The sequence below is a fragment of the Aphelocoma coerulescens genome, chromosome 3 (genome assembly GCF_041296385.1).
Source record: "Aphelocoma coerulescens isolate FSJ_1873_10779 chromosome 3, UR_Acoe_1.0, whole genome shotgun sequence".
Taxonomy (NCBI): Eukaryota; Metazoa; Chordata; class Aves; order Passeriformes; family Corvidae; genus Aphelocoma; species Aphelocoma coerulescens.
In genome coordinates, this window is record NC_091016.1 from 25,867,997 (window position 1) to 25,886,305 (window position 18,309).

The 18,309-nt window shown below is 36.4% G+C and overlaps 1 protein-coding gene across 1 annotated transcript in view; it reads left to right on the top strand.

Moving 5' to 3' along the window:
* USH2A (usherin) overlaps window positions 1–18,309 on the top strand; it is a 388,199-nt gene that overhangs the window by 206,192 nt on the left and 163,698 nt on the right. The window contains exon 37 of the mRNA XM_069009544.1: window positions 13,364–13,543. Coding sequence (XP_068865645.1) covers window positions 13,364–13,543 — 180 coding nt within the window. The remainder of the gene's footprint in view (window positions 1–13,363; window positions 13,544–18,309) is intronic.

Here is an 18,309-nt window from a genome sequence, read left to right on the forward strand (position 1 = left end):
TATAAATGAGATGGACTCTTTCATGATAACATTTCAGTTTGCTAATTGCCAAAAGCAAAACAGGCAAATTGGAAGCAATTACAGGAGTTGACTTAAAGTGCCTGCTATGTTGGTTCAACTCAGGAGAGCCGGGTGGTGGTGAAAGAATCATTGGGGAATGGAACCCAGAAAATTTCATTACATTTTTTCATTGTTGCTGAAACTTTGCTTTGCAATGCTAAATAAGTAAAGATGTGTTTCCCCCCAGAAGTCAGAGCTCTAGCAATTGACATTTAAGCTGGCTGTTTTGGGGGTATGCAGGAAGGAAATTAAGCATTAATTCATCAAACTTATATAAGACATCATCTGTTCACAATATTTACACAAAGTTTATTGAATTGTCTGATGGCTAATTGGTATTTTCTTGACATAACGAGCAACTGTATTTCATCCTTTGCTTCAACGTCTGTTAAAGAGGCAGGGATTAAAATGTAAAAAGGGCAGAGGGAATTCACCTAGAAGGGCTGCATATAAACATCCAAATGGTTGCACCTATCCCTCAAGTTGGTGGCCTGCTTAGCAGTGCCTTAAGTGTCAGTTTGGGAAGCAGTGACCCCACTGATATTTTGTAATTTTTGCGTATACATCTCTCAAATGAAAAATCTTTATTTAAAATTGTTATCATTAATAAAACCTCAAGGTTCTACTAGAAATATGAGTGTTTAATAGGCAAACATCATTTCCCCAACAGTGCAGTCACCTTCTCTTACTAAGAGTAAATTTAACTAACTTCTAGTGTGAAACAACGCAAAGATTATTAATTACTAATATTTATGAAGGAAGGGGAGATGTAGGAGATTTTGCTTGACTGTCTGGCCATGTCGTTCCAGCCCATGACCTGTTTTTATTTGAAAGTAGGGATACTCAATAGGATACTCAATTACATAATTCTAAGAACTGCTTTAAAAAAGCCCATTAGATAGGAAGAGTATTATGAAAAAAAGCAAACATATTTTGGCAATACTTCTATGAAAATTTAGTATGTGTACTTTACTTAGACATCTGTTTTTAACTGAAGTAGAATTAGAAAGGATTGAGGCTAAAAGAAATTGAGTGAATATTTAAGCATATCAAGATGTTGCAGAGGTATCTATGATTTGATAATGTGGGGGATAGTGTGTTCCATCAAAGAATTGGGTTAATTATATCAGTATCTTTTTCAACTGTAGCTTAACTGTGTGGGGCCTAGAAGGTCTATGTTTCAATCTAACATATCTCCCTGGCCTTTCTTTTTTTTTTTTTTCTTTTTAAGTAAGAAATAGTGTGGCTCTGAGGGATGGACTTACGAGATACAGACTTTTTGAGAAGTGGAAATCCTTCTGCATAAGTATAGCCCCTGGACAGGGCAAAGGATTCCACTATGAGAGCACTATTTTTTTCCAATGCACATTGTATTTCTACATTTTTACACTGCCATCCCTAATGTATATTGTGAAACTCTGCTTGATGTGGTGTTATCTTATCAGTGCCCTACTATAGCATATGGTATGTTGAGATAGCAGGTTGATGACATGGAAAGTGTTTAAATAACGTGTAACTTAACACTTTCTCTGTCATGAACCTGTTATTCCAACACCAGCTGATCTCATGCTGAATAGTCTATGGCTGTCCCTAGGCTTAGCTCCTTGCCTTGTCCTGTTCCAAATCTTTCCAATTTCACATACCTATGTGTCTGTCTGACTGCCTTAATATTTTATAACAGTTTTTCCACCAAATGGCTCTGCCATTCATCATGTTTGTTTAACATACCATATAACTTTGTATCCATCTACTTTTAAAAAATATGCACACCTCATAGCAATTCAAGTGAACAGCCTGAGAGCTTATTGGTTATTTCCATGTTAAAATAAGTTGTATTTTTTTTAGACCTTTTTTTTTTTTCCCTAATGGGGCCAGTTAGTCTTAAATAATTTGCAAAAGATTTAAAGTTGCTGTGTGGTTTTTTTGAAATGGAGAATGTTTATCTTCTTATAGTAAAGACAACTATACTTCAGCAAAGGATGCTAGTAATGCATAAAAGCAAGAGAGAATGTTTCAGTGTCTCTAAATTACCAACTTTTGATTCTAATGTAAATGTTTTGTGATGCATGTCCTGTTTTTTCATTGCTGTTAATTCTGTTACTGCTGACATTTTTTTTTTTTAAGATGATGGGATGGCAAGGTGTTGGTAAATAGTGTGCACCTGGTTAACATTGTCAATAACCACATTGAAAGTCAAGCAAATACTATCATAAACAGATTAAAAAGGTCACTGCAAGTGTGAAATGTAGTTCAGCAGGAGATAGTTTGGATTGTCTGCCAATAGAGGAGGATACTTATACTGGATTTTTCCATAGTTTGGCCATGATTTAACAATGTATTCAAGGGAAACATCTGTATCAATTAGCTTTCATTCTTTAATTAAACTCTTCATTTTTATGAAAAAACCTTTCTCTGTGAAAGTAGTTGTTATAAAACAGGAAGGAACTTTATTGGGGCTGTTTCATCATTCTGGTCTATATGGGTATGTTCTCCACCATTTTGGTCTATATAGGTATGTTATAATTTTCCAGAAAAGTATTTGTTTCCAGCAAACTGCATATGGAGATTAAATAGGACTTTAGGAATTGAGGGCTCTGTCCCAGTTCTGCAGTGCTCAGGCATCACTGCTTGGGCTCAATACAATGCAAAGACAAGTTGCTTTGCCTCAAGTCATTTAAGGCCCAGTATCTGCTTGGGAGGAGCCTTAAAGAGGAATTTGGTTTGCAATTGGTTAGTCCAAGCCATAAAATACGATACTACCAGATCACAAACAGTTTTTCCCTCTTCAAGAGTAGTTAGAGTTCTTGTTGTCTGATACACTCCCAATTCTCAGAGGACTTGAAGGGAAAGAAAGGTGACAGAGTCAGGCTTATTTCCCTCAAGTAGTTTCCTCATTCATCCCTATTTATTCTCAGGTTGGTTCAGATAGAGTACAGGGTCATTTATAATTGCATCTGTGTGTCTGAAATTAAGTTCTGGGACAGGAAGAATCAGGTATTACTTCTTTTCCAGAGGAGACATTTGGAGGGAATTCTTATCTTCTTACCTCTGACAGATGACTGCATTAGCACAAAATTAATCCAAATCTGTGGCCCCCAAGATGTTGTGATGCATTTGAATGCAAGTCTGACCTAAAGAGAATCCTTAATTAACTGTATGTCCTTAGGGAGTTTCATAACACAAAGTTGCAGGGTTATACTTGGAACTTATGTTGCTTATGTAGAAATCAATGTGTGTTATTTTCAGTTTGGGTTTTTGTTTTTTTTTTTTTTGTTTTTTTTTTTTTGTTTGTTTCTTGGGGGTTTTTTTGATACTTTTTATAACTTCTGTTGATGACATACCATCTAAGGTCCAATATTTTCAGCAAGGTGGTTCATCGGGTATTTTTGTAAAGAAAAAAATTATTCATCTGCTTATTCTGCTTATTTGGAGATGGTGTACCAGAAAGGTTCCTTGCAGCCCACTCAGTCTCTTGGCAAAGTGGAGAATTCTAACAGCAGAATACAGCATAAACAAGTTGACTTTTACATGTATACATTCTAATGTTGCTCATCTAATCTTTTTAGTTTAATATTTACTATATATATGGATAAGTATAGTAAAACTCAGACCATCTATTCCTTTGACTTCTATAAGAAAGTTCCTCTTATAGTCTTGACTGGGCACAGTGCTCTTTCAGTACCCTCTCCAATGAGAAGTCAAAAAGGGAGTGTTAAGAATAAACCTAGTGCAAAAAGCAATTTTTGCTAGAGGAAGACACCACCTGCAGATGGCAACAGAAGTGAGGAAAGGAATTCTGAGGCTCCTTGAAGTTCCTAGCCTGTGCTGAAGGCTTGGGAATGAGGCGTAAAAATTATTACAGAATGCTTACCACCTTCTGCACCAGAGAGATAACCTCCCCACCCCCAGTGTGGGATACTTTTGTGGGAGCCCTTAGCTGCTTTTCCAAGCCAACAATTAAGGAGAGTTTTCATATTTCATGTCCTTCCTCTCTCATTTTATCTGTCTTCTTAGTTCTAGCTACAGACCTATAAACTCACCAGTCCTAAAGATATTTGAGGAGAGGGAACAAGGGGGATGCATAACCCATTTTGAAATAGCCATATTTAATCTGTTCACCAGAGCAGGAGTTAGGGGTATTTTGCCTTGGAATAATACAGCATTTAAATTTTGATTTGCATGGGTACAAAACTCCTGGTTTTGCATACACTTCAGGATGATTATTGAGTAATGTTTAGTTGAGCTTCAGTAGATTTTGAACAGCTTCACAATACACCATCTACTAGCATAATTCCTGTCAATATCAGGTATCCTGTTCTTTTCTTTTCTGTAGTACAGGTGTCTCTGAGGAAAGCAAAATGAAAGTCACTCTCTAATTCCTACATCTGACCATTTACTTGGTGAAGACTCTAGCATCAGACCCCAGATGGTGTTTTAATTGATCTTGTGCACCACTCTATTCCCATAGTTATGTTTTTTGTCACATGTACATTTTCTGTCTTGTACTTTGTAATTTATTTGGTTTCCTGTGATAAAGCAGGGACATAGGGCTGGACCCCATTTCTGTGAGGAATGTACTATCAGTTCTTAACAGACTGAAGTTCCTAGTGACTGCCTATAGAAGGATAGGCTCTAAGACTTTCTACTCCCTTGGAATAGTCTAGGGAATAATAGCAATCTTCTGGAGATGGCTCTGGTAAACAGTATTGAGTAAAAGGGAATTTGCCAATCGGTTTTCCTACAAAAACAGTCTTTTAGTTAATGAATGTCTTCCAGAATTTTTAACCCACATGAAGGCTACATTGACAGTGCTTAGGTATCTATGGTAAGTACTAAATGAAAAAAAAAAAATTTATGACATTAAACACAAAATAATTAATTTCAATGACATAACCCAAACAAGATATATACAATCTGGCTAGAGCTTCCACAGATAAAGAAATTGGGTTTGAATATTTCTATGTGTTGGCTTCAAACAAATAAACTTCTCTTTAGAGACTAATATAAACTCCATCTGCTTTCTCAGGTAGAGAAAGCGTGATGAAAACTGGGATTTGACAAGCTTTTGATGAAGTTTTCCTTTGCACTTTCTAAGGGGGAATCAAATTAGGTTTTGACTATATAAGTTTGTAGTGTGATACCAGAAAGATCAAGATACTGTGATAGGTCATCCTTTTATAGGGATGATTGTGTGCAGTTACTGTGCCTGTTTATGTTATTCTATGTGTTTTTGCCCTAAATAGTCTAGAGGGAAGGGCTTTATACGTAAGTACAATAAACACTCACCTGAGTGATTCTGTGGTTCTTTCAATCTATAAGTGCATCATTTATGACATTTCATGAAAGGTGACTGGAAAAACCAAAAGAATGTCTTATGTCAAACAAAAATCCTAGATCAAGTTTAGAGCTTCATTCCTTCCAAAGTATTACAACTAAGTGTAATGGCATTTGACAGTATTGACTTCTTTTATATGACTTCTTTCGGCTGACTCAGCATTCTGAAAAAATAAATAGTGTTCTCCCTTTGTGATTGAAAGGGTTAAATAGTACCAATTCATTACCACTCACAAAAGGATTTATTTTCTTCTCATAAATCAGTTTTATTCCACATTTTTATTATTCCCTTGGGTCAGCTGCTCCAATTGAAATCAATACAAGTGCAAGTGACACAATCAATCTAGATATTTGATTATGGATTTGAGACTCCAAGTTCTGCTCTGTGTGTTTAGCTAGTCTCCTTCTGATAGTGTCCCTGGAGAATGGAAAATTCTTATTGGCATCCATGAATTATGGGCATAGATTCAGAAACCAGATACTGTGATAATCTCCATTTATGTACTGCTGCAGCTAGAGAAAAAATGTTCTAACCATGGAGAAGCAAACTTGAAGGTTTTGAAGCTGTTTCTGAATGTTTTTTTAGTGTATAAAATCCCTCATGAAATAAACTTGATAAATTCTCATCATTTGTCTGTAAAACCCCTCAAACAAAACACATGAAATAAGTAACTATATGCTCTGTCATCAGCTTAAGATTGCAAGTGCAGCAAATGCTTTTGCTTTTTGATGTCTTGTGTACAATGTGATGTTTTGCCACTTGGATTACTAAACTGTGCTGGGACACTTCCTCCTGTTCATATCAGGATATCCGTGCTTGGACACTGGAAACCTTTTTGAAATACAGAGAAGTTGGTTCTACTCATAGAATGCTTTCCAGAGTTTGGTTTAGGTCATGGGCTGCGTTCTTACTGTGTGTCTCTAAAACACGTAGTACGGCGTGCGGTGTGGGGGATCCAGAACTGATGCCCCTTGGTGCTGTTGCAGAAAAATTGAGTTACAGTGGAGATGACTATAATTACAGCAGAGATTTAACTTACTTAAAACACTGTTTTAACTGGAAGGTCTAAATGAGAGCAACTCGGTTGCAAGACTCATTAGATGTTTCTGTGTTTATGAAAGAGTAATGAGAAAAACTAAACCAGTAATTCAAATCAAAAAGGTTTTGTCTTGGCAGCTTCATCAACAATTACAGAGGTTTTTTTAGTTCAAAGCCTCATGGCACTGAACTGAAAGCTCCCAAGGGGTAGATGAGACCACACACCAAAGATTCTTTCCTGCCTGCCATCATGACGCAGCCTAATCTCGGCTGTAGTCATTAACTATCCATGGGGTCTGTGCTAACTTTGTTGCATGAGCTCTCACATCAAGCTGTGGGCTTTATTCTTTTTTCAGTCCGTAGAATTAATGAGCACATAAATGCACATTACTTAGTGTTTGTAACACTAATAATCACTTATTTCTACTGACAGGAACATGCTTTCATCATAATGATTACCCCTGCTTTGCCTTAGGGTTCTTGAAGCATTCTACAAATTTTCATAGAATCATATAACAGCTGAGGTCAGAGAGCACCTCTAGGGAACAACCAGTTCAAGCTCTCTTTTCCAAGCAGGGTTAGTTGGAGCACATTGCCCACGACAGTGTCCAGCTGGGTTTTGAGTATCTCCAGAGTTGGAGACACTGAGCAGCTTGTTCCAGTGTTTGACCAATTTCAAAGTAAAAAAGTTTTTTCTTAGGTTTAAACAGAATTTCTTATATTTTCTGTATGTACCCATTGCCTTTTGTTCTGCTGCTATATATTGCTGAGAAGTATTTGGCTACTTTATACCGTCACAACAGGTATTTGTACGCATTTTTAAGATCCTTCCCCCTCTTCTTGGGGCTAAACAACCTCACTTCTCTCGAACTCTGTCTGTGTGACAGATCCTTCAAGCCCTTAATCGTCTTTACATGGACTCCACTCCAGTTAATCCAGATCTGTGTTGTACTGGGGACCCCAGAACAGGATGAGCTCTCCAGGTGTGTCTCACCAGGCTGAATAGAGAGGAGGAATCTCTTTCCAATGTCAGTGACAGATAACATACACATTCTGTACATCTCAGGACAGTCTAAGAGAGCTCTACCAAATCTGAGTCTGTAAGAAGCCTCTTTGAGGGATGACTTGAGTACTATTCAGGAACTGCATCTGGGTCTTTGAGCTTTCAGATTTCTGCTGTGTGTGCCAACACGGATTTTGATCTTGCTCTTCAAATATTTTCCATTTTTCAGATTTAAAACTAAAGGCTTCTTTTAATTCCCATGGAAAAAGGAAACAGATAATTTTTTTTCAATGGAGATAATGTGAAACTCTTCTTATTTACAGGAAAATTAAAATTTTGGATTCATAATTTTTCCAGTTTCCCACAGTGCTTTTAAATGACCCATTGTGACTCATTCAGCAGCTCCTCCTAGCCCGTGAGAGTGAAGTTTTCATGTGTTAAGAGAGTCTTTAAGTTTTGGACTCCATTTGATGGGCTGTGACCATGATATGTCCATAGGAACAATACATCTGTCAGCTCAGGAGAAGGGGAACGAATAGTGGTTCAAGACATTCGGCAGTGTGCTCATCTGAAAAAAAGAAAGAAAAAACCAAAACAAAACAAATCCTCCAAAACAGAATGCCATAACATAAAAACCAGCCTCCTCTCAAAACACATAAAACCCCCAATAGTTTTTTGAAAAGAGGGGTATGGCTCAAAGCCAAACTGCTTCACAAGTCAGTATAACAATTGAGATGGCAGTTTGAGAACAGTTCATTATTGCAATTCTTAGGAAAAGTGAGCCACCAATAACGTCAAGGAAATATTTTCAGCTGGTTTTCTATTGGAATAATCAAACTAATGGAAAGTGATATTTTTATTCTGAATACTGCTTTAGAAGCAGTGGGAAAGGGAGAAAGGAAGAAAAGAAAAAGCTTAGCTGGGAGGAAAATAGTAGATTTTGTGGTAGTCATGAGGCTGACGTATAGGCAAAACTAATGGACAAAAGAATGAGCTTAGGCACAAAGAAGTGTGCATATTCACAGAACTTCCCCCCAAGGATGGGGGGCCAGAGACACAAACTAACATAGGGACAGAAACTGGTTGACAGTGAGGATGAGTTCTGGGCAAAAGGGCCAAAAAAGTGCATTCCTGTTTCATTTTTATTTTGCTATTCTGATCTGATATTAACTTTTTACACGGCCCAAGATAGAAGGCTTAACCTCCTTTTGCTCATAGTCATACAAAGCAGGCATAAAAAGAACTCTAAGTGTTTGTGATAGTTAACTAAGTAATCTTTGTATAGGTACTCATATGAATTGTTCGTTGAGCTGGATTTTTGCTACATTTAGTCTTTGAGTAGTCTTCTTCAGTGGTAATAGTTCTGCTTCTGTCTGCTTGAATATCGTGGTACAACATATTCTGCAATGTAAAAAAGGTTATCAGGACATAATGGAACTATATGTAAAGTATGGATTGGTATTAACCACGAATGCAGTGATACTAATAGAATTACTTGGTATTTGCCCACATTTGTGAAATATGTGTCTTTCTCTTTTTACTACATAAAAATGAGACATCTCAGTTTATTAGCTTTTTCCTTAAAAACATTAATTTTGATCCTGATGGAAGGAGTACCTTTAGATGTGCCAAATTAGGAGGGAAAAAAAGTTCTTAAATGTGAGATGAATGTGTTTAGTTTGTATTATTTCTTTGCCGTGAGAATGATTTCATGTTGTACCATTTCCTGCGCTCCTGACAACCTTTGTCACATGAATAAGATATCAGGATGCTAATGACTAATATACAGTATTCTGTGTCTGCTGATGCTATACTGTACTGCTGTGACCTTTGCAATATTATGTATTCTGATTGGCTGTGCATTTCACCTCTTCCCTACAAGTTAATAAGGCTGTAAAAAGGAGAGAACTTGAAATCGCCAGCCAGTCAAATTACAGAATATTGAAAAGGTCAGAGCAGTACAGCACACAGAAAAAAATTATGGAATATATGAGGCATTAAAATTCTTGTGACAATGATTATAACAAGAATGGAAAAGGATACCCATTTATGTTATTTCAATCTAGTGAACTCTGTAGGATGACGGACCCAGGACAGCAGTAATTTACGCACCACTGACTCACGGGAGCTTAATTCACCTATTTACAGGGGTGCTCAGTAACAGGAATGCACATCTGCTTGGGAGCCCCTGCAAAGTGTCCACCCAAAACATACTGAGCCCTCAAGTCCAGATACTCACCAGCTAGAGTGCTTTTTGAAGCTTAGCAGTTTTAAACAGTGATTTTGAGTGGAATATGTATTTGTGTGTCTTTTTAATGCAAGCATGTTTTATTCCTTGACTTGTTTCAACTATACATAACTTTTAAGTATATTTATGGATATTCTTTAGCCCTCATTTCTTCATATGGATCTTTTCCTGAAAAACTGACATGCTTTGATCTGATATAAACTAGGAATAAACTGGGAACAGCAAAAGTATTTCTCAAATAGCAGCCTTAGGCAAAGAAGGCCCTCAGATAATTTTGGGGAGATGTAGAGAACTGAGCAGGAAGGCTAGTAAAGGAACAAAACCATAACTGTGCAAAAATATGGAAAGAGTAAGGAGCCTGGGGAAGCCCTTCATGTCTGCAAAGGATTTCGTTTTTTAGAAGACGTTATAGCAAATGGTGTCTCTGAGCGCTTGCCTGTTGAGATTCATCTTTTGGTACAGGTGTTTGCATGCCTTAAGTGTTGAAGGATGTGGTGAGCCAGATGCAGGAGTTTGTCTTCTGCCCCTTCAGGCTGTTCACGTTGAAAGAATCGGGGGCGAATCAGGGTTGTTGGAGCGCCGCTGTCTGTTCATGGCAGGAATTACAAGTCAGAAATGAGGAGATGTTCCCGTGCAAACCACTTGTCTGAAGTAAAGCCATGTCTCTTAGGGCTTTACGCCTGTCTGAGGCAACTGCTGTGTAGATCTGCAGCAGACTTGCTGGTGGGCTACAGCAGCACTTGGGAGCAGGATGGAGAGAAAAACACACAGGAAAAATGGAGGCCTCATCCACTTATACTCACAAATTGGGTCCACACTGAGGCAGTCTGGGCAGGAATGGCATGGAGTGATATGATAGGGTTATCACAGTATCACTTTCTGTCAGGCTGAACCTATGTGTCTGCATTTTCCAGCCCACTGAAAGCAAAGTTTAGGCAGTGAGAAGTGGCAAAGCTGCATATTGCAAGTCAGCCGCAGCAAGACCTGCATTTTAAAAATGTTCTAATATTTTACTTGCCAGCAGCACTGAGTTCCTTGGCTGGGAATTGGGATAAAACACCTTTTGTCTGTGTAAAATTTGGGTTAGGAAACTTGCAAGTACTCCTTAGCTTTTTATTAGGAGCAATGAAAAAATTTGAGCTGCTATGTTGTCTATCTCATTGTAAATTTGCAAGTTCATTTTTGAGCTGAATAAAATGGTTATGTAATTACATACTTCTCCTAATTATTGAGTAATTATATACTTCTTATAATTGCCGAGTAATCACTCTGCTATAACTAGAATTTAATGTTACAACTAATTGTATAATTACTGTATATTAATGTTGTTATCCAGGCAACTTGGAATAGAGTGTTATCCTTTTAATTCATTTTTTGTTACTCGAAACTGTATTTTTAAAATATGGTATAGGTAGCCATTGGAAGAAAGATTTAAAATGGAATAAAAATATCAGCCGAGGAATTACATGGTTTCCTTCCAGGCTCAGGTGGATGAAATTAAAATATGAACAAGTTAAAACGGTACTGTTGATAGAAAAAGTTTCATTTTCACATGAATTTGGCATATATAAATTTCTGTTAGACATATTCCTTTTATGCTTGAGGTTTGAATCTCTCTTATGTGCTGCTCTGTTAACACTGTATTTTTAAATTTTCCCACACACTGGAGGTGAAACGTTTGAAAAATGCATCTCTTTTTTTCCACAGCCAGCTGAGTCCTTAAGTGTTTAATGTCTCTAGGATCTTAAGAATATATATGTCAAATGTTGTTGCATGATCTTCACAAATAATAAGTCACAAACATCACAAAAACTGTGATAGATAATAGGGGGAGTATGCTTTGTTGGATTGTATCTTCTCCCAGATCACACACAGGGACAGTTTCACAAAGGTGCAGAAGGATAGTTTGATATACAATTTAAAAGCTGAGATCAAGTAATGCAGATGCATTTTTCTAGTGCTCGTTGAGTAGCCTGGGTACATAAGAGTAATCTCAGACAAAATAACTTCACTTCTGCAGGATTCTGTATGTGGAATGTGTAAAATGTGGTTGCTCTTCTTGCATGATGAGAAGCTTTGCCTCCCATGCTGTACCTAAAACAGGGTCTCTCAGATAAACTGCAGTGAAATCCAAAATAAATCCATCAGGCTTCATGAAATCATTCTACCTTCACACTACTGTAGTCTGTTTGGGTGGTCTGGTGCTATGGCAGGGTGTATTTGAGGTAGGATTTGAGCAATGAGGTACCAGGCTGCAAGGCAGACTTATAAAAAAGTTTTCCAAAGCTGTCCCCCTCCCCAAAACCTCAGAAAATAAGGTTGTTGTAAGTTACCAGTAGAACAACTGAAAACACCAGTGCAGTTCATGAGCACCAAAATAAAGGAATGGCTTGGATTTGTACCCTAAGTGAACCAGATTGCTCATAGGAATCCCAAAATTAGAGGAAAATCCAGATCACTCATCCATGGAAAAATGTAATGTGAGCATGACTGAAATGTACTGCAAATGCACCTTAATGCACATCATAGAAATATGGAATATTTAAAAAATTGTTTCTGATTGAATAGCATTTCAGTTTTAATAGTTAATTTGAAACTTGCATCAAAATGAGTAAGTCTGATGAGTGTCCCTTTAAAAATAAATTAAAAGTTTGATTTCCCTAGGTTTTTTGTAATTCTGTCTTATTTAGATTTTGTAGAGGACTCAGATGTAAATATTGAATCTTCCAGCTGTGACAATGTCTTAATTGATTTACAATATTTTTATAGTTATAGTCTGTTTAATCTCATTCTCATACCTGTGGTCTTAAACTTGTGTGATTCTGCTGTTGTTTGTAATACAGAATTTCCACTGACTTCAGTGTGAGAGCTCTTCATGGCTTGATGGATTGTAATAGTAATATTAATTGTTTATATAGCACTTCATATATTCAAAATATGAGATGATATTTAAATGAGTCAGCTTGGCTCTCAGATATGTGACCAAGGTCTTCATGAAGTCAAAAAAATGTTACTTGACATATAATTTTTTATTTTCCAATCTAACTAGGTATTTTGGAAGGGTTGGGTTTTTTTTCTATTTTTGTAGGGTAGAATATTGTCTTATCTTAATTTTGAGATCTTAAAAGGGTTTCAAAGGACATGTAGGTTGCTCTGGTGTCCTCTGATGATTTCAGCTGATAAACTGAGTACTTCAAATCCTTATTTTGTCTTTGAGAGGACTGCAGGCCATGCTGGAAAGCTTGTGTAACTGCAGATGGCTGTTATGCATGCAATGGAATTAGCTTATAAACTCCTAAGTTAAGCGTTTTTGTAGAGAATTCGAAAGGTTTTGCCAGGCAGAAGAATGATCATTAATGTTTGGAATCTGCAATTACCACACAACTGTTCTAGAACTTCTGTTTTCTGTGTGTAGCAATCAGCTTTGCAACTGATTGATTCATGTATTGGTTTGTTTATTTTCCAATATCTACAAATACCACAAGCTGTTGGCAAAAGGAGAAGAAATGGTGAATAATATTTTTTCTTTGCAATAGACCAAAACTTTGTGTGTTACTGGTATAAATGGCAACTCTTCATTTGAGTAGAAATAAGACTTGGTTCATAAAGACAGTGAATTGTAGCAGATAAAAGGCCTAACATTTGTTCCTTCCCTCCCCCTCTTGTTTTTCCATAACAGATAATGCTAATTATTCTCTTGTAAATGATACTCGGATGTTGTGCAGCAGCAAGGAATTCAATGTATGGGTACCCATTAAAGGACTGATTCCATTTTCTAACTACACAGTACAAGTGAACGTGTCCAACAGCCAGGGCAGCTTGATAAGTGATGCTATAACCATAGTCATGCCTCCAGGAGGTAAGTATGAAAAAGTGCTTTTTCTGTGCATGTAACAATTACACAAACACTCTGTTCCACAAAACGTTATTTATTATCGCAGCTGAGGACTGAAGTTCAGAAGAATATGTTTGTGCTTGTAGTTCTTACCCACAAAATTGTTCTTTTTGGCTTCTAATTCTTCACGTTGTTCCATTTAAGAACCAGAAAATGAAAATACATAGCTGTGTAGTTAGCATATTATGAAGGTGAGAAGTGCATTATGTACTTCATTTTTTTCTGTGAATGGTGGTGTATTCTGGCATGGACAGCTAATCCAGCCCAAAAATACAGAGAGACTCACCTGCATTTTGTAATCTGTTTTAGAGCAAAAGTTGTAAGTGCTGAAAAGGAGCACTTACTGGATAGACTTAGAGAATTTGTTTGCTAATAGTAATAGAAACCATTGGCAATATATTGAACGAGAATCCACAAAATAGTGTAGCTGTAAGAAAGTCAGTTACCATGTGCTGATTTGCAGTGAATTAGGCTGTAAGCCAGTCTGGATATTATCTTCATAACAATTTGAAATAAGAGAATTGAGCAAATACACCCTAGTGTAATGTTTTGTTTTGTGGCTTTGTTGTTGGTTTTTTTTTTCAAGAGAGTTTACATTTATAGCTGATTAGATGTGTTACTTTTGCATTTTATTTTCACAGACACCCTAGCTAATTAGTTTTTGTTAAATAAATGCCAATGGATACAATTAATTTAAGGCAATTTTGAATTTTTAAGTGAGAGTCCAACAACACTTGTTTTTGAAAGATGTGTGGTGTAGCTGTTGAGCAAGAATAGTGTAGAGGGATATACATATAATTTGAAAATAAAAGAGAAAAAAAAAAAGAAAGAAAAACCATCAACCTTACATTTCAAAAACACAGGCTTGAAACAATTTGCTTGCAAACAGATGGATTGGGTTTGGGGACTTCAGGAAAGGAAGTAAATACAATACAGAGTTTTTATGAGAGATTACTGAGGAATAAGGAAAAAGACAATTCCCAGCACATTTTATACTTTTCCAATCCAATTGTCAATTTGCACCTACTATTAATAAACATACATTCTCATATAATAATGAAACTGCATGTGAGTTTTACTGCTCATTTAAGTCTGAGCAGTAAGACACTGGTATTTCTAACTCCAGTGTCACATTTCAATTTTGCTAAGCAAAATTTGGTAGTGAAAATTTCACCAAATGACAAAGTAAAGGATCTTTAAAGATAAGCAAGGATGTGCACAAGTTTATGACAGCCATTAAGATACACTTTCTTTCATCATTAGATTGTTGTTGATTACAATTAGAAAACTTATAGCTTTGAAATTATCTTTTTTATGACCTTGTGGTAGTTTAAAAGCAATACCTCATTGGTTAAATAGGTTTTAGTTCATGCTTCCTTTTAGTTAATGATCTGAAAACATATTATCCTGATTTACACATAAAATCATGCTGAAAAGCATGTGGCATTCACTAGGATATGTGTGTTTAAGTAGAATTAAATTAGCAGTGAGAGTTATTAAAGAAATCTTCCATACTATTGTCCAGTGGACTGTGATCTGTAGAGAAATGAATAATAAATGAAGCAGTGCATATGAGAAAAGTGCTCTCACACACTGTATTTTCACTATACGTGTACACATGTACAGACACACGTGTGTATCTAGGACAAGATATGTGTGCTTTATTATGATGTTTATTGTAATGAGTCTTTGAATATTACACAATTCCATTGCATGTTAAATTATGAGTATAATGGTAATTTTACACTGGGCAGTATTCAGTGCCTTCACACTTTCTAAATTGTTGAATGAAATCTAGATGCTACTTAAATAAGAAAGATTTTTATTTTTTTACTTCAGTGGCTAAGATTTCACTTGAAGATTTGTTTGATCAAAAAGTAAAGAAGGTTTTGTTATGTACGAAATCATAGCCTTTTAATGAGTGTTAAAATGTAGCATTGTCTTTTCAAGGATACCTAAAAAATGCTATTTAAGAGATCTGCTCTGTGGGGAGTAGTTCATGGAGCTGGGTGGAAGATTATCTAAGAGGGAGAGTGGCACAGCACAAAGGAGTATTCCATTTTGAAGTTATTGCTGATCACTGTTTTACAATTATGATACAGGTTTTTTCCAACATGCATTTCTTTTGTTCCTTTTTTTAAAACTTTAAAATACATTGCACACAATATAGAGAACACCAAATCCTTGGTGTTACTTGATTGAATATATCTTAATTTCTTATCAAGCTGATTTGCCATGCTTAAAGTCAACGCTTAAAAAAAAATATCTTAGAAATAAGGAATTTATTTTATCTAAGCTCTCGACTAAAATTGAAGTGCAGGTTCAAGAGTTCTTGGAAAGCTTAAAAAAATAAAAACTGAATCCAAATGTTAATCCATAAATATGAAACTTTCTTTTGACCCTTACCCTGTAGTGGTCTGGAGTTACTAATGGGGTTAGGATTTCAACTCTTAATGGGACTTGGTGCATTAGTGTTTGGTATGCATGGAATTCAGCATTCAGTTTAATAAGTGGTTGACATTGGTGATGTCCCTTAATTTGCTTAAATCTAATTGGCTCTTTTATCAGTCAAACCTGTATGGATTGGCAATTGATCAGAAAGGGTCAGCCATGACTGTGCATGTACTTAAATGCTGGAACCACCAGTTAAAGTCACTGTTGCATAATAAGAAGCTGAAACCATGAGAACAAATGATCTTCAGAGTCGGAAAGCAAAGGAAAGCGGAGAAGTTTTTCAGGATGTTCAAGTTCAGAACAAAGGCATTATGGAGTATATAAATTTTAAATACACTGCTTTTTGCCTCAAGACTTAAGGCATTTTTTTTTCCAGATGAACTGAAATCTTGTCTGAAACTGTCTTTGTTACATCAAAGAACTGCATAGAAAGCTAAAAGAGATGGAAGAAGCATAAAAGGGCATAGTTTAAAATGATTAGTGACAAATTTCATACTGCAGAGGTAGAAGTAAATTTTTTTGAGTTTTTTATTTTTTCCAAAAAGAATAAATTTGTTCTATTTATCTTGTCCTAAACTGCTTTGATAGAAGCTGTGAAAAATATTATACTAGCCAGTGCTTCATATTAATTTGAGGATGCCCGCCAGTAAAAGATTGGGAAAACAAATTGTTTTAGGATTAAATTAACTAGATAAATGAATTGAAGTGATACAGAGGATATAAAACTGCAAAATTCTGGGAGACAATCTTTTGCACGGAGTTCTTGGTTATACATTTTTCTCCTCAATGTGTGCTGTTTCTGATGTAGTGGCACATAGAAGACCCCATTATTTTAGAATTGGTTTGTAATAAGGGATGGTAAGATAGCAGAAAGGAAATTTGCAATCACTGCTGATAATAGCTTATGCTCTAGTTAAATCCATTTATTCCCTTCCTCTGGCCACCAAAAACTTGAGTATGGAAGGGAATGGGAAGAAGATGGATTATCTTGAAAAAATAGGTGCTAAAAGAAGGACAGGCTGCTGCTCTGATGGGAAGCAGGAAGGTGGAGGCTCAATCATCACTTACAAAGCAGGAAAAAGAACTGGATTTCCAGTCATGACAAGAGGTCTGAAGACTGTTGTGGATGCTAATTCTGTATCACATTGCAGAGTTATCTCCCTGTGTATTCTTATACTGGGGATTACAAACCATTAACTTGGTGCTGATTTATCTACAGAAGAGAGCCTCAAAGAATTGATACCTACTTCCTGTGTAAAACATAAAGGGAAAGATACTCTGAAAAAAAGTTGCCTAAGTAGTGAAGTGCCTCTTTAAACTCTGCCATGATTTATTAAGTATGTTGTTCGATTGTGTACTCTGTCTGTGATTTGCACAACATAGGACTGTCTAGCAGGGAAAGATGTAAGATTTTGCCTTAGACCCTTAAGCCCCTGTTTCTCTGTGGAATACTGCATGCCTCTGCCCAGGCTTCTTCTCAGCAGCAAAACTTGAGCCTACATACCTGTAGCTGTTGATGTTTGCTCAAGATCTGCAGGAGATGGTGCCCTGCAACCAGAGGATTTCAGCCACTGTTAGTTTAAGTCGCAACACCTTGGAGACTGGATTATATCAATATCAATTTGGATATTGAACATCATCATAGAACCTCTGATCTAATTATGCAAACAAGTAGGAACCACATCATACAACTTATATTCACATCTGAAAGCATTTGCTCATGCAAGTTGATCACTGAAGCCAGCAGGCCTCCTTAGAAGAATGAATATTCAATGAACAAAGCAAACTGATGCTAAGTCAGAATAATTTAGGAAGATCAAACTTGAATATGCTAGAATTTTCCCTGTGTGATAGATTTGTTTTCCCATTTTTCCTAGTATCACATTGAGTCACACCATAAAATTTGTTTTGAAGGAATGTCCTTTGCTTCAAATTTAAGACATCACTTTTTTCTCTCTCTTTTCCTTCCCCCTCTTCTCCATTTCCTCTCTCTCCCATCTCTCTTTAGAGAAAAATCCAAGAGGAAGAATCCAAGAGGATTCTTTTTTGCTATATCATTTGTGTTAACAGAAAGTTCTTTGTGAAAAATTGTGATCATATCCTTTGTAGAGGTAGTTTAAGGAGATACCAGGATAGAGTAGGGAGAGGGAAATACTTTTGTGCATCTCTCATCAATGACCTGGCTAATTACAGTGTCAGTAGCAAGCCGTGTAAATTGTCCATTCCAGTTCCTTTTGTCCAGAAAGATGATATCATGGGGATATAAGGGTAGGATT